At 53.0% G+C, this 22,532-nt stretch overlaps 1 protein-coding gene across 1 annotated transcript in view; it reads left to right on the top strand.

Annotated features, from left to right (window-relative positions):
* Positions 1 to 10,851, top strand: part of LOC130841592 (granulocyte-macrophage colony-stimulating factor receptor subunit alpha-like) — a 36,374-nt gene extending 25,523 nt beyond the window's left edge. Inside the window, exons 8-15 of the mRNA XM_057717696.1 lie at positions 1,770 to 1,896; positions 1,990 to 2,162; positions 4,193 to 4,326; positions 5,015 to 5,044; positions 5,701 to 5,836; positions 7,488 to 7,584; positions 9,720 to 9,801; positions 10,620 to 10,851. Coding sequence (XP_057573679.1) covers positions 1,770 to 1,896; positions 1,990 to 2,162; positions 4,193 to 4,326; positions 5,015 to 5,044; positions 5,701 to 5,836; positions 7,488 to 7,584; positions 9,720 to 9,801; positions 10,620 to 10,715 — 875 coding nt within the window. The 3' untranslated portion in view covers positions 10,716 to 10,851. The remainder of the gene's footprint in view (positions 1 to 1,769; positions 1,897 to 1,989; positions 2,163 to 4,192; positions 4,327 to 5,014; positions 5,045 to 5,700; positions 5,837 to 7,487; positions 7,585 to 9,719; positions 9,802 to 10,619) is intronic.
* Positions 10,852 to 22,532: the final 11,681 nt, after the last annotated feature.

The following is a 22,532-nucleotide window of genomic DNA, read 5'->3' as shown; positions in this document are numbered from 1 at the left end:
AATGTGGGGGTTTTTTGGTTTGTTTTTTTGTTTTTTTTTTTACTGTTGAGTTGCTTGAGTTCCTTATATATTTTGGATAGCAATCCCTTATCAGATATACATGGTTTGTAGATATTTTCTTCCATTGCATAGGTTGGCTTTTCGCTCTGTCGATTTTTTTCCTTTGCTGTGCAGAAGAGTTTAGTTTGATCTAATTCTAGTTTTCTACTTTTGTTTCTGTTTCCTGTGACTTTGGTGTTAAATCCAAAAATATCATTGCCAAGACCAATGTCAAGATGTTTTCTTTCCTGTGTTTTCTTCTAGGAGTTTTATAGTTTCAGGTCTTTTTTTTTTTTAGTATTTATTCTCTGTTGTAATTTCTTTATTTATTTATTGACTGCATTGGGTCTTCGTTGCTGCACACGGGCTTTCTGTAGTTGCAGTGAGCGGGAGCTACTCTTCGTTGTGGCACGTGGACTTCTCGTTATGGTGGCTTCTCTTGTGGAGCACAGGCTCTCGGTGCATGGGCTTTAGTAGTTGTGGCTTTCAGGCTCTAGAGTGCAGGCTAATAGTTGTGGCACACGGGCTTAGCTGCTCCGCGGCATGTGGGATCCTCTCAGTCCCGGGGCTCAAACGTGACCCCTGCATTGGCAGGCAGATTCTTAACCACTGAGCCACCAGGGAAGCCCTAGTTTCAGGTCTCACATTTAAGTCTTTAATCCATTTTGGCTTGATTTCTACACATGGTGTGGGGTGAGGATCCAGTTTCACTCTTCTGCATGTGGAAATCAAGGTAGCCCGTCAGCATCTTATAAAGACACTAATCCTTTCTCCCTTGTGTGTTCTTGGCAGGTTTATCAAATATCAGTACACAATAAGTGTGGAAATTTATTTCTGGGCTCTCTAATCTGTTTCATCTCTCTATGTATCTACTTTTATGCAATCATAGTACAGGGTTTTTTAAAATTAATTATTTTATTTTATTTTTGGCTGTGTTGGGTCCTCGTTGCTGTGCGTGGGCTTTCTCTAGTTGCAGTCAGCGGGGGCTACTCTTCATGGTGGTTCCAAATAGCTTCCCGTGTGAGAAAGCCCGCCTGCTCTGTGCATTTTAGGTGATTTATCCTGTTTCTCCATTGTTTTAAAAACTTAGCAGACACTGCTTCTATAGATCTCTTAAAAAAAAAAAAGGCGGGACTTCCTAAGTGGCGCAGTGGTTAAGAATCCGCCTGCCAATACAGGGGACACGCATTCGAGCCCTGGTCCGGGAAGATCCCACATGCCGCGGAGCAGCGAAGCCCGTGCGCCACAATGACTGAGCCTGTGCTCTAGAGCCTGCGAGCCACAACTATTGAAGCCTGAATGCTGCAACTACTGAAGCCCATGCACTCAGAGCCCGTGCTCTGCAACAAGAGAAGCCACCACAAGCAGAAGCCCATGCACCACAATGAAGAGTAGCCCCCACTCACAGCAACTAGAGAAAGCCCGTGTGCAACAAAGACCCAATGCAGCCAATAAATAAAATAAATAAGTCAATAAATAAATTTATTTTTTAAAAAAGGCAGGAGGATATTAGCCAATAGCATATAAAGTCCTCAGCAACCCAACACAGCCAATTAATTAATGAACTAATTAATTTTTAAAAATACTGGGAAGAAAAAAGTGTGCCCTCTTCTCCTCTTGGGAAGAGTTTGAGAAGAATTGGTATTGATTCTTCTTGGAACCATGAAGCCATCTGGTCCACCCCCCTCGCAGCTTCACGTACATATTGTTTTGTTTCTGTCTCTTCCCAGGTGGGGAGGGCACAGCTGCCCAGAACTTCTCCTGTCTGATCTACGATGCGGATTTCATGAACTGCACCTGGGCCAAAGGTCAAGCAGCGCCCGAGGACGTCCAGTATTTTTTGTACGTGAGGTCAAGGTAAGTGTTGACCTCATGTAGACAGCCCTGAGAAACACTGCGAAGAAAGAAAAGATGTCCCGAGTGTTCTCTGAACACTTTGGAATCTTACAGGAAAAAAATCGAAAGGGAATGTCCTCGTTACCTGCGAGACGCGGGAACCCACGTGGGATGTCACCTCCAGAACCTCTCGGGATTGGCTTCCTACAGTTACTTCCTGGTGAACGGTACCAGCCAAGAAACGGGAATCCAGTTCTTCGATTCGTTTCTGTTGTTAAAGGAAATAGGTGAGACCAACCACCTGTCATTTTATTTATTTATTTATTTTTAATTTTTTTTTTTTTTGGCGACTTTGGGTCTTCGTTGCTGTGTGTGGGCTTCTCAGTGCGGTGGCTTATCTTGTTGCAGAGCACGGGCTCTAGGCTCACGGGCTTCAGTCGTTGTGGCACGTGGTCTCAGTCGTTGTGGCGCACGGGCTTCGTTGCTCCGCGGCATGTGGGATCTTCCCGGACCAGGGCTCGAACCCGTGTCCCCTGCATTGGCAGGTGGATTCTTAACCGCTGCGCCACCAGGGACGTCCCCGAGCTATGTCCTTTTATAATAAAACACTGATTAGTACATAAAAGGCTTCCTGAGTTCTGTGAGCTTCTCCTGCACGTTAATCAAACCCACCGAGGAGGTCAGGGGAAACTTTGATCTGTAGCCGATCAAAGTTGGAAGCACAGGTGACGACCTGGACTTGGGATTGACATCAGAAGTGGGGGGGACTGAGCCCTTCACCTGTGGAATCTGACGCTATCTCCAGGTAGATCACGTCAGAGTTGTAGGACACCCAGCTGGTGTCGGAGAATTGCTTGGTGGTGCTGGCTGGTGGGGTGGTGGGAGGTCCCAGAGATCACCACTGGGTGCAGGACCCTACGTCCAGTGCACGGCGGCAAGTCAGAGAAGTTCTATCCCTGACTTTGTTCCGGGCTGGCACATCCAGTGTGCGTTTCCCAGGGCTGGTGCATCTCATCTCGAAAGTGAGAGGTGATCAGATCTACGCGTGTGGCATCCAGGAGATTCACAGTCACGGGAGAAGCTTCACACGGCGGAGCTGTCCAAACAGACCTTCAAAGTTTCCAACAATGGAATCGAGTCTCAGCATTTAGAACGGGATCGAGTCTCAGTGTGTAGAACGGATGCCCGTGTAAATGCACTCAGAGGGACATCCCAGGTGGCTCAGTGGTTAAGAATCTGCCTGCCAAGGCAGGGGACACGGGTTCGAGCCCTGGTCCGGGAAGATCCCACATGCCGTGGCGCAACCAAGCCCATGTGCCACAACGACTGAGCCCATGTGCCACAACGACTGAAGCCTGTGTGTCCTAGAGTCCGTGCTCCACAACAAGAGAAGCCACCACAATGAGGAGCCCGCGCACCACAATGAAGAGTATCCCCCCACTCGCCGCAACTAGAGAAAGCCCGTGTGCAGCAATGAAGACCCAACGCAGCCAATAAATAAATTAATTAATTAATTAAAAATGCACTCAGATACAGAACTCCCACCCTGTTCATTGCTGGCACCCCCCACTGTGGGGTCATCGTTTGCATATCCGTTCAACGTTGAAGGACACTGCAGTTCCTTGACCTTTTCAAACCTGCATCAAGTCCCCCAGCTGGAAACCATTACCTTGCTGGCTCCATGGGGACCAGATTCCTCCAAGCCCCCGTTTTCCCCTCCTTCCCTCCCTATAGGTCACCTGCCACAAGAACAAGTGTCCACCCAGTTGGATCTACCCAGATGTCACCTCCTCTTTCTCTCCTTAGAATCTGAAAACCCTGACAGTCCAAGACCCTCCACCCATTCTGGACCACTGGAAATTCACTCTTTTTTTTTCCTTTTTCTTTTCCTTCTTTTTTTTTTTGCCAGGTCTTTCTCCTCTTTCTAGAGCTCTGCTCCAGGCAGGCCTCTTGAAGACGGTCTCATGTGTCAAACAACGTCTTCTCTTGCAAAGCCAGCCCCATCTTTCTACCTGCAGGCTCCCTGATCCCGTAGCATGGTCCAGGCCTCCTAAGGCTAAAGACATCTCAAACCAGCCTCTCTCTGGCCCTCCAAACCCATCAGCACACCCTCCCCAGGTCTTCGTGGACCCAAACATCCTCCCTCTGCACATGGCTGCCTGATGCTTCACCATCTTTCCCAAGAGTCAACACTCAGACCCACCCCTGCCTCCCAGTGACCGTGGGGAGCTGCCATCCATGTAGGGGCGGCAGAACCGGGTCTCCCCTCCAGGGGAAGCATCCTGGGTCAGAGGCGTCTGCTGGGTTCTCGTTACAGAGCAATACAACCCGCCCAACAACATCTCCGTGTACTGCAACGAATCCTACTGCCTCATCCAGTGGGAAAAGCCCAGGACCCGACGAACACTGTCCAACAGGGAGTTCCAGTACCAGCTGGACATCCAGAGACAGGTGAGTGGACACGGCTCCGAGCGGGGCCCCACGCCTCCAGAAGCGGGGCCGCCACCCCCCTGACCCACTGTGAGGGCCTGGGCACGTGAGGTGGGCTCCGAATAGGTGGACCTCTGGGAAAATTCAGTGTCTGCTCCAAGCCCACCTGCACCCACTGTAGACAAGAAAGAACCCTCTGTTTTATGCACCTGGACCCATTATACTTAAGGAGGAACCCCCTCTCTGTGTCCACGTGGACCCAGTGTAAACAGGGAAGAGTCCTCTCTCCCTGTCCACCTGGTCCCAGTATAGACAGGGAGGAGTCCTCTCCCTGTGTTCACCTGGACCCAGTGTAGACAGGGAGGAGTCCTCTCCCCGTGTCCACCCAGACCCAGTGTAGAAGGGGAGGAGTCCTCTCTCCCTGTCCACCCGCACCCAGTGTAGACAGGGAGGAACCTCAGCTCCGTCAGCAGCTGAGGTTCTAGGAGGAGCCGTGAACAGGGGCCCCCTCCCCCCGGGACACGTTCCATCCTTCTGTGTGGGGTCCTCTCTAGGTAAGGGGGGGACAGGAGGAGCCCCACCCTTTGGTGGGCCCTGACTGATTTGCTTTCTCCTGACTGCACTCAAAGGGGGCATGGGATGAGGTCTGTGAAAAACCTTCGAAAGGGAGAAAAGGAAACATTTTATTTTGGTTTGGGTTTTCTTCTAGAGTAATACCGGAAGCGATAGAAATCAGCTGGTGAGTTACAGCTCTGACCCCAAATATCACGCTTGCAGCTGAATCATGCGATGTTGGGTGGCCAGGATGCGGATGGGGTAAAAACCAGAGGACGGAGGTTCCCTAGAGTGCCATCCAGTCCGTGGTGTAAGGGTACCCCAGTAGCCTCCTGGGTGGGGTCTCCTTCTTCGATCCCCGTTGGTTAAGGAAATATTCCTTGGAGCGTCAAGGAGATGACGTCTTCCTCCAAAACGCCCCTCGAGGTTGCTCATCGGTGTATTTTTTGTTGATCTTTTCTAAGTCTCGCCACCACTCTGACCTCAGGATCCTCCTCTGTCCAATGAGGACGCTGAACTTGGTCCTCTTAACATCCTTCACAGGGACGTGTTCCATCTGTGGGGCTGTCCCTATCCAGTGTAGTCCCTGAACCGTTTCTGCCTCTCTTGTTACGATCCTAGCAGCCCCAGGAGTGGTTACCCAGAAAACGGAGGAATCCCCCGTTGTCCCCACGCCCTTAAGCACCTCCCCCCCAAAATCCCCAGGACGTAAAGGACAACATTCACGCCCAGATGGGGAGTGTGTGGTCTTGACTCTTTCATCTCGGTTGGGTAGCTGAAGACACACCCCCCCACTCTTTTTCTCAACGCAGGCAACAACTCTTTCTGTTTCCTCCAAAGATCGTGGTGTCTGGGGACTCGGGAAATAAATACGACTTTCCGAGACCGGGGTCCAGAGCCAAACATACTGTGCAGATGAGGACGTCAGACGCCCGGAAAGCACACTGGGGTACTTGGAGCCAGCCCGTGGTGTTTGGTACGTGTCCCGAGGTCATCCCTGGACGGGCCCTGGACTCCTGAATTCTTCTCTGAGCCTTTCTCGGAGGGTTTCCCATCCCCCTGCTGTTCCCCTGGCACCAGCAATGGCTAGTGAGAGAGACCCTTTAAGAATAACGAAGAGCCTTCCTAAGCCCCCGCCCCTCCTGGTCACATCAAATAGCCACCGCGCTCCACCCCTGGTCAGGATACAGCTCACGTCCAAACTGGGTCTTTTTCCTCCTTATCAGTCGTGGGGAGGGCTAGTCCAATGCGTTTTACTGGCTTCCTCCTTCTAACTTTGATTAGTTGGCAAGAATATAATGGTTCGTTACTCATAAGAAAAAAACATATCATATTGTACACCTTCAATACATGCAGTTTATTGTATGTCAATTGTATCTCAATAAAAAGTTCTTAAAGAAAAAAAAAAGAATATAACGGTTTGGCCCTGAAGCCAATCTGATAATTAAGAAGTCTGCCTTCCCTTAGGTACAGCCTGCAAACACGTGGCGTGTTTTAGCAAGCGTTGTGTGCATACATTTTTTTTCTCCCCTGATCCAAGATCAGTGCCTTTTATACCTGCCGGCATAGAACGTATACGAAACACGCGTTCAGCAATATTTCATACGCCGGCAGGGACGGCTGAGTACAACCCGTTTGCATTCTTGCATTCGGCAGTGAGTTCTTAGCCGGGACACCGAAAGCAAAAGCGATAAAAGGAAAAAATAGGTCAACCGGACGTGATCAACAATGAAAACTCTTGTGCATCAGACACTCTCAAGACAGTGAAAAGACAACCCGCGAAAGGAGAGACAATGTTTGCAAATCATTTGACAGGGGCCAAGCTTCCAAAACATGTAAGGTATTCTGAGAAGCCAAGAACAAAAACACCGAAAGCCCACTTTGAAAATGGGTTTCAAATAGGAACCCCCGCAGAAAAAAAAATAATAATAAGCATAGACGAAAAGAATAGACTTTCCCCAGAATACAGTTCTACACAGACTTGACTCAAATCCACGTCACTTTTTTTCAGTTTCGCTTTTGCCATTCAGAAGACACCCTTTTGGCAATGAACATATTGCTTTAAAAAGAAAAAGAAACCAAAAGAAAAGAAAACCATATTGTTTTTTGCAACAGGTCACATTTTATCTGTTCATATTTAAAAATCTCACCACGGCGTCCTCTCCATCGGGTATGATAGAATTGGGGTTTCTCACTGGGTTTTTAAAGTATTCATGGGATAAAATGTGCCCTGTGAGGAAAACATTTATTGCAAAGAGCACTTATGCTGAATGACACGTGAAATTAAAGCTTAAGAAGAGATGCGATGCAATTGTTTTTTAAATTATGCACCTGGAAACGTGTTTTCCTCTTTTTTCTGCCCGTGTTTAAATTGCTCTCTCGGTCTTTGGGGTGCTGTCTCCTAAAGGCGTTTTCTGTTTTTGAACACGATCCCAGGGGTCCTGTGGTCCCACGAACATCTTTTTGTGAAAGCTCCAGAACTGGGTCCTCTTGTGAGATGCCCTGATCTGGACGCGTTCCCTTATCTGTGGGCTAGTGAGGAAACGAGCTGGCTGAGTGGTGACAGCTCATCCGAACCACCCACCCCCACCGGGGGTACTTGGTGTACCCCCTCTCTCTCTACCCAGGCTCCGAAGAGCCAGAATCCAGCCTGCTGCATGTCTACCTGCTGGCCGTCCTGGGCACCCTCATCTGTGGCCTGACCGTCGGCTGCCTTTTCAAAAGGTAACCCCGGGTAGTCCTAGGTGGGCATCCCTGTGGTCAGGCCTGATGCGGGGGTGGGGAGGCAAGGAAGAGAGGGCAGCCTGCAAACACCCCAGGCGGTCCTAGCAGCCGTGTGGGTCTTCGGGAGGAAAACTTGTCTGGGAAAAGGAAAGGAAGTTGGAGAGATGAAAAAAGACACCGGAGAGAAACAGCACTGATTCTCCGTCCCTCGGAGACGGGCGAGCTGGCGACCAGCGAGGGTCTCCTCCTGCCCCCGGCTGCACGTCCTGAGATGCTTTCGGTTCTCCTGGCCGGGCTGACCACAGCCGTCCGGCCCGCACACTCCCGCCGGACACTGGACCTCCTCACAGCTCAGCTGTGCTCACAGTCCTGCCGCCGTCAGCATCTTGGAGCTTCTGGAATCCTCGGAATGTCCCTGCTCCCCCGACTTTCATTTCCCCCAGGAGGAGTTACTCAGCCCTGGCTCCCAGCCCACTACCGTCAGCCTGTCCACAGACACCTCTGCAGACACCTGCCCTGGCACGTGACCTCAGCACCGCGCAGGGTCTGCGGCCACCGGGCAAACGCTGGGGGATGACGCGTGGACGGGGAGGATAAAGTTGCATGTGTCCGGCACGACCCGCTCTGTGAAGCGTGGGGACGTTTTGCACCTGGAGACCCTCCTGCGGGACGTGGGGATGCTGTGGGCGTCCACGTGCGGCCCCTGTCCCCATGCCCTCGTCCTGCTTGGGCGTCCTGCGCTCGGTCTCCCCCAGGACGCGGGGAGACGCGGGCCTGCCTGGTGGAAGCAAACGCGAGGCACCCCTGTTCCAGGGACGCTGGGCCTGGGAGCAAAGGGGAGCTTGGGCAGCCTGGCTACTGGCTTTGGTGACGGGGACAGGTGTCATGCTTTACCCGGAAGACGTCTCCTAATAAAAGCTGTGTGAGCTTCCTGCGGCTGCTGGAACCACTGACCACAAAACAGTGGCTTAAAACAGCAGACATCCAACCTCCCCCCATCCTGGGGACCAGACGTCTGAGGTCAGGGTGTCCCAGGGCTGTGCTCCCTCCGGAGGCTCCAGGGCAGGGTCCCTCCCGCCTCTCCCAGGGTCTGGGGGCTCCAGGCGTCCCTGGGCTGGTGGCCGCCTCCCTCCCGTCTCTGCCTCCATCTTCACGGGGCTTCTCCTCTGTGTCTGGGTCTCTCCTCTTCTGTGTCTTAGAAGGACGCTGTCATGGGATGTAGGGCCCCCCTCCTGCAGGAGGACCTCATCTCAGACCCTTCACGTCATCTCCTCTGCAGAGACCCCATTTCCAAAGAAGCTCCTGTTCTCAGGTTCTGGGGGCCACCGTTCAGCTCAGCACAACCTCTCCTGAAGATGTCACAGGACTGGAGGTGCCACCCGCACCATGAGAAGGAAAATAATCACCCCGTGAACATGCAGCGGGGCCGCGGTGCTGGGGGACTGTAGAATATGCTGGTTAACCAGTAGCATCGAAATTACCTGACATGGGGGCTTCCCTGGTGGTGCAGTGGTTAAGAATCCTCCTGCCAATGCAGGGGACACGGGTTCGAGCCCTGGCCCGGGAAGATCCCACATGCTGCAGAGCAACAAAGCCCATGTGCCACAACGACGGAGCCTGCGCTCTAGAGCCCGCCGGCCACAACGACTGAGCCCATGTGCTGCAACTAGAGATAGCCTGCGCGCAGCAATGAAGACCCAACACAGCCAAAAAAATAATAAATAAATAAAATTCCCTTAAAAAAAAAAAAGGGAAAGAAAATACCTGACATCAACAGAAAACTGCAATCTGGAACTGTGCTCTTCAAGGTTGGATAAGCCTCCTGGTCTTTTAACGCAAGAGACCCCAGGACTCCGAGACTGGACACATCCCTCACTCCCATCTCTGTGCCCAAGGGGGTGTGTGAAGGTTCTAGAAGGACCTTCCTGGGCATCCCTAATTAGACCCACAGAGTCTGTTATTTTCTCCACAGTCTAAGCTTGGTTAGACCGTGACTGTGGCTCTTAAAGGAAATCGTCCTGAAGAAATGAGCCCAGATGGTGTGTTTGCACATGACGTAACTGTGTGTCCCCTTTGGGTGCAAGAGGGAAATGGAGCGTCTAGGTCTTTTCTTCACATGTGTCTTGTCTCGCCAGGTTCCTAGGGACTCCCAGGCTATTCCCGCCAATTCCACAGATCAAAGACAAACTGAACGATAACCGTGAGGTCGACCACCAGGTACGCGGGGCTGAGGGGCCAACCAGGATGGAGAAGGGGGAGCGCGGACCCCGGAACCTCACACGTGTCCGCAGGGTGTGGCTGGGATCCCGTGGCCTGCTCACTGGCCTTTTCCGGGGGTCGGGGATGGGGGTTTTGTCTGCGAGGTGTGTCTGGGGAAACGGGGGGCGGAGGGGGAGAAGTCAGATGGGGAGGGAGAGACAGAGAGACAGACTGAAAGGCATCTGGCCGGATCTCCGGGAGGGGGGCAGCCTCCAGAGAGGATGAAAAAGGACCGGAGGCAATTGGGAGACTGGGGTGGCCATACATACATCACTAATAGGGAAAAAAATGTCAGATTGTACCCTTTAAATATATGCTGTTTATGGTATGTCAATTGTGTGTTCTTAAAAAAAAAAAAAGAGGACAAGGGCCGCACGTGAGACCCCGTCGTGTGCGCCCACCACATCTGCCTCTCCACGAGGCAGGGGCTGCATCTCCCCCAGCCGTCGTCAGCATGTGCACCAACTCTGGGCTTGCTCCTCCCCCACCCTTGAGGGCGACCTCTCTCCTCTCATCACCCACGCCGTGGCCGGTTCCCCGGAACGTCCAGGGTCCCGCCCTCCCCAGGGGGCCAGGACGAGCCACTTCCCGCTCCCTCTCGGCCCCGTGGTGGCTGCAGCGTGTGTGGTGCCCTAGGCTCCGATGTCCCTCCCACAAGCTCACCCACCAGCCGCAGGCTCCCACTCGGAGACCGTCTCCAGTTTCCACCTGAAACCCCCACGGCCACGGCTCACGGGCTCCCGAGAAGCTGACACCACCATCCTTCTCCCCCTCAGATCCTCTGGGAGAAATTCACACACGACGCGAGAAAAGGAGAGAAGGAAGAGATCCTAACCGTGCAGGAAGTCGCAGAAGCCCCAGCGAACGGGTGAATTCCAGGTGTCTGCATCCCTTGAACGTTCTTGGAAGTTATTGGATTTTTAAAAAAAATAACCTGTACCGTTTTAATGTTTTTGAAAATGTTTTGCTTACTGTTGTGAATGTAGCTCTTTTAAATTGTTTTGAGCATTTTTCTAGCGTTCTGTTTTTGTTTTCAACTCTAAAAAGTAACGTGTTGTTTTGCAAAGAGGCTTTGTAGCTGGAGGGATGTTTCGACGGCCTTCATACCCGACCAGTAACGCGCCTTCCAGCTCCTCCCGAAGCAGCATCCGTTCGTTACACGGAGGGGTCCGAGCTGCCGGTGGCCGCTGGGGCTGGGACGCGGGTCTGTGCCACCTCTGCTTCCACTGGGGGAATATTTACATTTTCCTTTTTTTGCAGTTTAGGAAGGAATGAGTTTCCAGTGGCTGTGGTAACGGGACCACAGTTACAGAGTCGACCGGCAGGAATCTCCTCTTTACAGCTTGCAGGCCCCCCTGCCGGCTTCATATACGGATACTTGCTGGTTATGTGACAACCCCTGCCCAGGGCATCCGGGGCCAACTCCCCATCTCGAGGTTCGGGACGTAATCACATCTGTAAAGTCCCTTTTGTCAGAAGGCAACATTTTTATAGGTTCCAGGAATTAGGACATGGACGTCCCTGGGGACAGTATTCTGTCCCCCACGCGGGGGTCGGGACGTGGACGTCCCTGGGGACGGTATCCTGTCCCCCACATGGAGCCCGAGGAGGGGAGCCTGGTTGAGCGGCCGTGATGGGCGAGCTTGGAGCTGTTCTCACACCTGCGAATTCACACCTGACCCACTGGGCGCTGGGCGTGGAGGCTCCGTGCCACTCCCCGTACCTGCCCTGTGCTCCCCTCCCATCTGACCTGCATCCTTAATTAAAACCAGCTGAGTTCTGTGCTTTCTCATAAACCAGCAAGGTCTTCGTTTCAACACGTTCTTTCTTGTGTCCTATGAGCCATTTTAGCAAATTATCGATCCCGAGGATCGGGGGTGTGGGAAGCCCTGATTTACAGCCAGTCAGTCAGAGGCCCAGGCTGGGACGTCCCCGGTGGCACAGTGGTTAGGAATCCGCCTGCCAGTGCAGGGGGCACGGGTTCAAGCCCTGGTCCAGGAAGATCCCACATGCCACGGAGTAACGAAGCCCGTGCGCCACGACTACTGAGCCCACGAGCCACAACTACTGAGCCTGTGCTCTAGAGCCCGTCCTCCACAACACGAGAAGCCATTGCAGTGAGAAGCCTGTGCGCTGCAACAAAGAGTAACCCCCTCTCTCCACAACTAGAGAAAGCCCACCCACAGCAATGAAGACCCAACACAGCCCATAAATAAATAAATTTATTGTTACAAAAAAAGGAAAAAGAACTAAGGTCATTCTAACGGGAAGAAACGAGTTCTTGAACTGGATGCCCCCCGCCCCCGCAGTCAGCGCGTAACGCCCCCACATCCCTGTGTCCGCCTTGGTGATCAGCTGCAGGTCCCACTCCATCCTTGCCCCCAGAAGGGCCCCTCGCGGCCCCGCTTGGCGCTCAGGCTGCACGCAGGTGCCTGCCCATCTCTGCCAGCCAGGAGGCTCGGCCCGGACCCCCTGGCGACGGTGTGGTTTGCACACTGGTGCCCCCGTGCTCACACGAGGAGTCAGCGGTTGCAGACGCAGAGTTTCAGGAACTTTCGGGCCACAGTGTTGCCCAACAGGATGTGGGGGGGAGGTACAGCTGGGGTGGCGGGATTGGTCCCAAGGACACCAACGGTCTCCCCAGGGTCCTCTCCCCGCGGGAGGGCAGAGGGCGAGCGTGTGCTTCCTGGGGGCCCCTCTCGGGGCAGCTCTGCAGCTGGCTGAGGTGCATCCGTAAACAGAGGATGCACTCGGCCAGCAGAGACTGACCGGGCACAGATTGAGGCCCCGGGCTCTGTCCTGGGATGGCCGGGTACCACAGGAGCACTGGGAGGGGGAGGCAGAGAAGAACTCCCGCCCTGATGGAGCAGTCCTCCTGGTGGGGAAGCTGACACGTGGGATGGCATGGTGGAGGAGGAAGTGGACGGCGTGTGAGGGACGTGTTCCAAGGGCAGAGGGGAGACAGGGTTGGGGTGGGGGGGGGGGTGTGTATTATTTAGACGGCGCTGCCGGGGAAGGATCCTGGAAAATGTGGCATCGGGGGCGAGCCACGTGCTTCCGGGGAATTCCGGAGCATGGCCCAGGGATGCACGTCTGCATGAGTCCTCTTCTCGTGGTGGTAAGAAGGATTTTAGTGTCACCACACGCCTGCCTCCCTCAGGCACCCGTCACCCGTCATCCCTGATTCCTTAACGCCTTCATGCAAATTCCTCAGGGCAGGGCTCTGTCTTCGCAAAATCCTGTGCATCTCTGATGCATCTTTCTTTTTTTTTAATTTTTTTTAGTTTTGCCTGTGTTGGGTCTTCGTTGCTGCACATGGGCTTTCTCTAGTTGCGGCGCGCGGGGGCTACTCTTCGTTGCAGTTCACGGGCTTCTCATAGCGCTGGCTTCTCTTGTTACAGAGCTCAGGCTCTAGGCGTACGGACTTCAGTCGTTGCGGCACGCAGGCTCCGTCGTTGTGGCGCACGGGCTGAGTTGCTCCATGGCAGGCGGGATCTTCCTGGACCAGGGCTCAAACCTATGTCCCCTGCGTTGGCAGGTGGATTCTTAACCCCTGGGCCCCCAGGGACATCTCTCTGATGCATCTTTTTACAATTAGTCATTTTGCACCCGGGTCCAAAAGTCCACACGTGGCCCCTGGGTGCATTTGGTTCACGCATCGTAAACGTCTCTGATCTGTAACGGTTTTCACTTCCCGCCCTGAAGATTGTCTTCTTCTTACGCCGTGTATTTCAGGAAGCAGCAGTGGTCCAGGATTTGGCAGATTGCTTGAGCTTGTGTTGCAACTGTGACATTGGTCCTGAGCACTGTGATTGGAGGGAGAAGCTGGCTTCCCTAGAGTTGGACAGTTAGGTTATTTCCAAGCATTTATGCATCAGGGAGTAGTCAGGGGTCTGCAGACCTGTAGGCGTGCTTACGTCCCGCTGTGGGGCCCTTTCTCAGCTCCTACCTCTTGTGTACTTTGCATGTCTCCTCCCCAGGGCTGGACGCATGATGCCCAGAGCAGCTCCTCACCAACAAAGGCTCAGCAGCAGCCTTGCTGGTAGGTCACCTCCACTCAAAGCGACTTTGAAACAGTAGCAGACACAGTTCACCAGAGAAACAAGACCAATAGGATGGAGGTTTATATTAGATAGATAGAGAGAGAGAAAGATAGATGAATAGGTAGGTAATAGATGATAGATAGACAGATATAGATAGATAGATAGATAGATAGATAGATGATAGATAGATAGACAGATGATAGATAGATGATATAGGTATGTAGATCATGGATGGATGGATGCATGCATGCATGCATAGATGAATAGATAGATAATAGATGACAGATAGAGACAGAGATAGATAATAGGTAGATAGATAGATAGATAGATAGATAGATAGATAGATAGATGATAGATAGATAGATATAGATAGATAGATATAGATAGATAATAGGTAGATAGATGATATAGGTACATAGATCATAGATGGATGGATGGATAGGTAGATTGATATAGATGGATAGATGATAGATAGATGATAGGTAGATAGGTAGATAGATAGATAGATAGGTAGATAGGTAGATAGATAGATATAGATAGATGATAGAAGATATAGGCTGTAGATATAGATATACACAAAAACATAGATGTGGAGCTCTATATAGAGATACAGAGGCAGAGAGAAATTCATGTATATTTATGTATATATATATATAGAGAGAGAGAGAGACAGAAGCTTATACAGCTGGCCCTCCACATGCACAGATGCAGAACCCACGGAAATGGAGGGCCAGCTGTATACACACGGAGATAGATAGATAGATGGATTTAAATACAGAGAGATTCATCTCAAGCAATTGGCCCGCACAGTGGTGGGGCTGGTGAGTCTGAAACCCGCAGGGCAGGGGTCCAGGCTGGACGCCCAGGCAGGAGCTGACGCTGCCATCTGGAGTCAGAATTCCTTCCTCCCAGGGAATCTTCAGGGGTGGCGCCTCGGACCGTCACCTGATTAGACGAGGCCCACCGCCGTGGGAAGCGTCTTCTCTCTGCTTCAAGTCGGGTGGTTGTGAACTCGAGTCACCCCTGCAGAAGCCCCCCTGAGCCACCCCCAGGTAAGTGTTTGAATGAGTGGGGCTGTCGGACACCTGGACACCTGGACACCTGCACTGACCACAGGAATATTACAGAGGGTGGACACCGAGATGTGTCCTCACGTGGGGCCGTCTGTCCAGCCTCCAGTGGGTCCCTGTGCTCCTCCTGGGAAGCCCCCCCCCCCACCAGGGACACGGACACCTGCCTCCAAGGACGTATGCCCCCGGCAGCTCTCCCCTCCACGGCCGCTCTCTGATGAGACAGATCTGCTGGGGTCGGGGAGGAGAGGGTGTCCTACCACAGATATGTATCCTGCATTTGCTCTTGACAAAACCCCAGGGGACAAAATTGTACGTGCAGGCCCTGAAGCGACCTCCCAGCTCCAGAGGCATCAAGTCTCCCTAAATCAGTTCTGCCAAGAAAAAAAAAAGTCCTGATTTGAAGCATTTGCTACAAATTCCTGTGATGTAAGGATTCCCAGGGCAGATACCAAGGGCTTGACAGAAGCTCCCAAATCTCCTGGGTGGTCAAGGCGGCCTCAGACCTGGTACCAGGGGGCTGCAGGTCACCCCTGCTTCACGGGTTCAGAGAAGCATGCCTGATGGTCCCGTCCTCCTGCCCACCTGTAAGAGCAAGCACGTGAGCCGGGAATCCCGGGTCCCCTTCATTTCTCTGATACGTCACCCCCTACCACTCCCGACGCCCCAAATCCCCACCCTATGGGACGTTCCTTCAGGTCGAGACCTGTCATCAGAAAGGAAGTGCCTCCCAGAGGCCCAAGGGACTCGACTGTCCTCCCGATGACCTGCCGTCCGTCCCCCCAGCCGAGGCCACGAGTGGAGGAGGGGCTCTCTGTGCAGCGGGGGTGTCACGGCAGCATCGGGGCACAGACGGGGTTGAGAGGGGAAAAAGGAACTCAAAACTTCCTTCCGCTTTGAAATTCTGCCCTGGAGTGGTCCAGATGGGGAAAAAATTTCTATGAACAGGAAAAAAAAAAAATTCTGGTGATAGCTATGCAATGGCAAACAGCTGGTACAGGCCATCCAGAGGACACGGTGAACTAGAGACATTTTATTTTCAGGGTTCTCACTTTCTATTCCCCTTTTCTTCTCCATTCTGCCTCGCATGCCTCACCCTTAGCGTCTCGACTCGCTGCCTTGATGAGCCGATCCAGTATCAGTCATCACCACTTTAGTATGAATTTGCAAAACGTTTCCCAGACGCGTGCAGTTTCATCGAAGGCGTCAGTGTTGACGGTTTCCTTCTGATGCAGGAAAGAGAGTGGGACGCAAGAGGCTGGTCACGTCCCAGGTCATGTGTCCAAGTCCCTGGGATGGCCGCCAAGCGAGGGTTCTTGGCCTCACGCGGGAAAGAATGCAAGAGTGCGGCATAGGAAAGATAAAGGTTTATTTAAGGAGATACACACTACATAGAGTGTGGGCCATCTCCGAAGGCAAGAGGCCCCAGGGTATGGGGTTGTCCGTTTTGACAGGAGTGAGTAACTTCATAGGCTAGTGAACGGAAGGAGTATTCCAGCTATTTGGGGGAAGGGGAGGGGATTTCCAGGGATTGGGCCACGGCCCATTTTTTGACCTTTGTGGTCAGCCTTGGAACTGTCGTGGCGCCTGTGGGTGTGTCATTTAGCTGACGTGTCACCATGAGAGGGTCAAGGTCTCGTGGAAGTCAACTTGTCTGCCATCTTGGACCCCGTTGGTTCTAATCAGTTTATGTCCCGTCCTCAGGCTGCGTCATTCTTTTAAAGGTTGTGCCCAGCCCCTTCCTGTCACACTTCCCCGTTAAAGGAATTTAAACTCCAGGGGAAGAGGGGATGGACATATTTTTCTTGTTGTTCCGAAGGCATTTTCAGCGACCCCGAAATAACACCATTCGGAAGATCAGGACCCCTGGCACCCTGCTGTCTCTCTGATGGATTGGTCTCTGCAAAGCCCTCCCCTTGCACGAAGCCCCCTTGATGGTCAAGGGCTCCTGGGAGACTAGCCCAGCTCTGGCCTCTTACGGGGACTTCAAGCCAGAAATCATTTTCACCGAAACCACACAAACATTGTGAAGGTGAAGATGCTGGGGCCGTGGGAGCAGGCTGTTGCTGTGAACACCTGGATTTCAAGTTATTTAAAACAGAGAACACCTGTCTGTACAGGTAAACAGGCAGACCTTGGAGATGCTGTGAATTTGGTTGGAGACCGTTGCAATAAAGTGAGGAGCTGCATAAAGCCAGTCACATGATTTTTTTTTTTGAATTAATTTTTTTTGGCCGTGTTGGGTCTTTGCTGCTGTGTGCAGGCTTTCTCTAGTTGTGGTGAGCAGGGGCTACTCTTTGCTGCGGTGTGCAGGCTTCTCACTGTGGTGGCTTCTCTTGTTGCGGAGCACAGGTTCTAGGTGCATGGGCTTCAGTAGTTGTGGCACACGGGCTCAGTAACTGTGGCGCATGGGCTCAGTAGTTGTGGCACACGGGCTTCGTTGCTCCGAGGCATGTGGGATCTTCCCGGACCAGGGATGGAACCCGTGTCCCCTGCATTGGCAGGCAGATTCTTAACCACTGCGCCACCAGGGAAGTCCTGAGAGTGACATGAATTTTTGGTTTCCCAGTATTTCATTGTACGTATCCACCACATCTTCTTAAACCAATCATCTGGTGATGACGCTGTGTTTTATTTTATTTTTTTTATTCTATTCTATTTGCCACACCGCGTGGCATATGGGATCTTCCACTACCAGAGTCTGAACACAAGCCCCCTGCAGTGGAGGTGCTGAGTCTTAACCACTGGACCACCAGGGAAGCTCTTTTCTCCTTTTTCCTTTTTTTTTTTTGGCAGCGATGCTGTATTTTAAGCACGGGGCAGCCTTCCCTATGGTCTGCAGTGCCCGTGCGCGACCTCCCCTCTGTCCATCCCAAGCCACCTCCTGCTTCACCCAGGCCAGGGGCTGCGGTGGGGGCCTTGGGCTGTGCCGCCGGGGCAGGTGGGGACGGGGCCCCGGCAGTCAGGGCTGTCTTTGCCAGCTGTGCTCCTCGGAGCATCTTGATCTTAACAGTGGGGGCTACACCCACATCTGGGGGCAAACATCCATCACACACACACATACACACACACACACACACACACACACACACACACACACACGTGCGGCTGAGATTTCCATCAGCTTCCGACTCGCGCCCACACGCGTGCACTCACCTGGTCGACAAGGTCCTGTGAAGGTTCAACAGGGAAGTGTCCAATCTGGCTACAGTTTGGCTCTGTCTCTTTCACTGTAACCTTTGCTTCCCGCTGCCTTTGTTCCCTAAAAGGATACTGTGTCTACACGGTGGCCTGCCCCGGGGAACCCTGCCCCGCTGCCTGAAGGGGAAACCAACGCGCCTTTGTTCAGGGAAGCCTCCTGACCCTGTGCCCCTGGGGTTGCCACAGGAAAGGAGAAATGAGCACATCCCCTCCCCGAGGCTGGCCACTCCAGGGGACATTTGCAAGACAGACGGCCCTTTTACTTTACCTCCTCCCCTCCTCCCCCTCTCTGTGCTATAAAAGAAACTGGGTGGAGGGTCCCCAGACTCTGCCAGGGGCCAGGGAGCAGGGGGAGTGATGTCTGGGTGGGGAGAAATGGGGACCTTTGGAAGAGAATCTGAGTTTGGATGCACCGGCAGAAGGGCCGGGGTTGGTGGGAAACTTGGACAGTGTCCTTGGGCAGCTGCAGGAAATGACCACATGCTGGCTGGGGGCTTAAAAGTACAGACATGCATCCTCCCCCAGTCCTGGAGACCAGACATCTGAGGTCAAGGTGTCCCAGGGCTGTGCTCCCTCCGGAGGCTCCAGGGGAGGGTCCCTCCTGCCTCCTCCAGCGTCTGGGGGATCCAGGCGTCCCTGGGCTGGTGGCCGCCTCCCTCCCGTCTCTACCTCCGTCTTCACGGGGCTTCTCCTCTGTGTCTGTGTCTCTCCTCTTCTGTGTCTTAGAAGGACCCTGTCATTGGATGTAGGGCCCCCCTCCTCCAGGAGGACCTCCTCTCAGACCCTTCCCTTCATCGCATCTGCAGAGACCCTGTTTCCAAATAAAGTCACGCTCTGAGGTTCTGGGGGGTCAGGAGGTGGACGTAGCCCTTTGGAGGAAACACAATTGCAGCCACACAGCCGCGTAAGGAGGACCCCCTCCCCGAGTGCGTGCACCCCTAACCCCCGGCCCTGCCCCGCTGTGCCCCCAGCCTGCACCCGCCCCCCGACCTCCATCCGCCTCCCCCAGGCGTCAGCAAACCTTCGTTTCTGTGAAAACCGGACGCTTCGGGCTCTGCAGGCCACACACGTTTCTGTCAACCAGACTCTTTTCTCATTTTTTTTTTTAACAACACTTTAAAAACGTCATACTTTATTCTTAGCTCAGAGGCTCTCTAAACACAGGCTGCATTTGGCCGGTAACCCCTGCTGCACACCTTCCTTGAGATGAAGGCCAAGTACGTGAGAGATGTAAGGACAGACACAAATTAAAATTGAGAAAAATTATTCTATTTTATTTTTTTTTATTAATTTATATTGGAGTATAGTTGGTTTACAATGTGGTGTGAGTTTCAGGTGTACAGCAAAGTGAATCAGTTATACACATACATGTATCCACTCTTTTTTCAGACGCTTTTCCCATATAGGTCATTACAGACTTTTGAGCAGAGGTCCCTGTGCTGTACAGTAGGGTCTCATCCGTTATCTGTTTTATACTTGGTATCAATAGTGTATACATGTCAATCCCAAGCTCCCAATTCATCCCACCTGCCCTTGACCCCTTGCTGTCCGTACGTATGTTCTCTACGGGTGTGACTCTGTTTTTGCTTTGCAGATAAGTTCACCTGCACCGTTTCTCTAGATTCCACACGTAAGCGAGATTCTGCGATCGTTGTTTTTCTTTATTCAGAGTGAGGGCCATCTCAGAAGGCGAGAGGACAAGAAAACAGTTTGAATTCTTGCTTCTGCCACGTTAGGGCAGGTGGTCCTCCCACCACCCTGCAGAAGTACCTACTGGCATGAAGGTGGCAGACGTTTGGTTTTCTCTCCACGTGGAGGCGACCGGCTAACACGAACGGGGCCCCGGTACACAGGCGGGTCTAGGACGAACGCTGCGTGACCCACGGGGCTGTGCAGACCTGCTGGCCGAGGAAATAGTGATTGTTTATCCCGAGGATGGGGCCGGGACTGGTCGTCCCCGCTGGGCTGCGAGAGAGGGTGGGATGCTTCCTGGCCCTGCCGGCCCTCAGCCTGGGATGAGCGTCCCGTCCTGGCTTTGGGCTCCTTCCGTCATGAAACTGTGTTCTTCCCCTCCTGTAACTGCGGGGACGTTTTCTGCGTCTGCAGGAGATCTAGGGTTAATTATATTTCCCCAACAGCATGCCCCTGAGAATCTGCTCACTCTACCATCACGCTACGTCGACCCCCCAATGTCATAAATGACCTCCACCCCGACCCGGGCACCCCTCTGTGTGTCCCCACGGGCACTGAGTCACCGGGCGATACGCGCCTTGCGGGGTCTTTGGGTGTTTGCTTTACCTGCTCAGAGACACCCCAGGAGCAATGGTTTCTTGCGCTGAGTGCAGACTCGGAATTCCGGGTGACGTTCCCCAGGTGCACGCGGTGGGGTCTGCCTGTCACGGCTGTGTGACCTTCGGCAGCCCGCTTGCCCTCTCTGTGCCGTATCTGTGAAATGGAATTGAGAACAGCGCTTGCTCCAGTGGACTGTGGGAATTGCACAGAGCCCCACAGACTCCCTGAACAGACCCCACGGGGAGGGGCGGAAGGGAAGGAGGTTGTGCAGAGAGTTCTAAGGGGCGTTCCCGATTGTGTCTGGGTAAACCTGCAGTGGGATGGGCGGGGCCCGGGTGGGGTGCGGAGGGAGAAGCCCAGAATAAAACCAGGGTTTTCTTGATTTTCTTGGAGACCTGAAGATGCACTTTCCTGCTTCACCCCAGCACACGGATTCCCTGTCAGGGCTGCACCAGAGACCCCTGTGCTCTAGGGGTGATGACTTCCCAGGGCGGAGAAGCCAGGGTGCTGCAGGAAGACCACCCCCGGGAGGAGGGGCCCAGGAAAGTCCAGGACCAGACGTCACCCCCACAGGGACTCGGGGCTCCAGCCCTACAAGACAAGACCTGCTGGGGCATCTCACATGGGGGGAGGGTGTCCAGGACCAGGGACCCAGGACCACCCACCTGGGCTCCAGGTGCGAGCCCAGAAGTCCCTTCCCCACGCCAACAGCTCGATTCCTCACATCCAGCCTGGCTGCCCAGACCAGACAGACTGACCCTCTGTCACCACCACACTCAGCACCCACAACTCACAAAACACCATATGGTTGGGACTTCCCTGGGGGCACAATGGTTAAGAACCCACCTGCCAATGCAGGGGACATGGGTTCGAGCCCTGGTCCAGGAAGATCCCACATGCCACGGAGCAACTAGGCCTATGCACCACAACTACTGAGCCTGTGCTTTAGAGCCCATGACCTACAACTACTGAGCCCATGAGCCACAACTACTGAGCCCACGTGCCACAAGTACTGAAGCCCTCGTGCTTACAGCCCATGCTCTGCAACAAGAGAAGCCACCACTCGCCACAACTAGAGAAAGCCAGTGTGCAGCAACAAAGACCCAACACAGTCAATAAAAACAAAAACCAAAGAACATCACATGGTTATAAAACCCCGTAAAGAAGGAACACGGCTGATTTCGTTAATAAAAGGCCCCACTTTTTGCTGAAACAGAAAAAAAAACATTCATAGATGGGGTGGGGGTGGGGGATGGAGGACCAGGAAAGTGGAGGTGAGGGTCATCTGGACGCCCACCCCTCTCCCCACGGCATCTGCAACTTCTCTGTTTTATACGCTGAAAAAAAAAGGAAAAATTGAAACGTGGGTTCTGGGACTTTGGAAAGCCTGGTTTGGGACAGGGAATGGATTCTGTATGAAGTCATCACAGAGGATACACTCCATCCCGGCTAATAACAACATATCAGTGTCAGTGTCTCCATGGTAACAGATGCAGTGCCCAGGGCAGGATGTCTGTGATAGCGGGGTAGCAGGCGAAACTGGGAGAGGGCTGGGGCGCAGTCCGTGAGAAGTCTGGGTCTCCTCTCAGCATATCTGAAAAGCAAACACTGCTGAAAAAAAATTGTCCATTTGTAACAATGGACAATTATTTAATAATACTAATTAAAAATACTTACTATTTAATCTTATTTTAAAAATATTAATTATTTAATAATAATATTAAAGTCCCAGAAGGGAGAGGCTAGGGGAACCGCAGGAAAACAAAAGACGAACATTTACAACGCATATCAGGGTCTTGGGGAGGAAAACCTTATCTCCGCAGACGCTCTCTTTTAGGTGACGAAACAGAAGTAACACAGAAAAGTGACAGTTGTGGAACTGTCACTTGCGGATGGACCACAACACAAACTGAGTCACTGCCAACTTGCCCTGTTTCCGGCCGTGTCTGTCTGCCTCTGACTCTCTCGGTGGCGCAGCCCGTGGGCAGTGGCGGAGCCGTAGGACCTGAGGGGCTCGGGAAGCACTTCCCTCTCGCTGGGACACAGGGCACAGCACCCCCCCCCCCGGTGGTGGGTGACACCT

The sequence above is a fragment of the Hippopotamus amphibius genome, chromosome X (assembly GCF_030028045.1).
Source record: "Hippopotamus amphibius kiboko isolate mHipAmp2 chromosome X, mHipAmp2.hap2, whole genome shotgun sequence".
NCBI classification, from domain to species: Eukaryota; Metazoa; Chordata; class Mammalia; order Artiodactyla; family Hippopotamidae; genus Hippopotamus; species Hippopotamus amphibius.
Note: the sequence above shows the minus strand (reverse complement) of the source record. Positions and strands in the feature narration are given on the sequence as shown.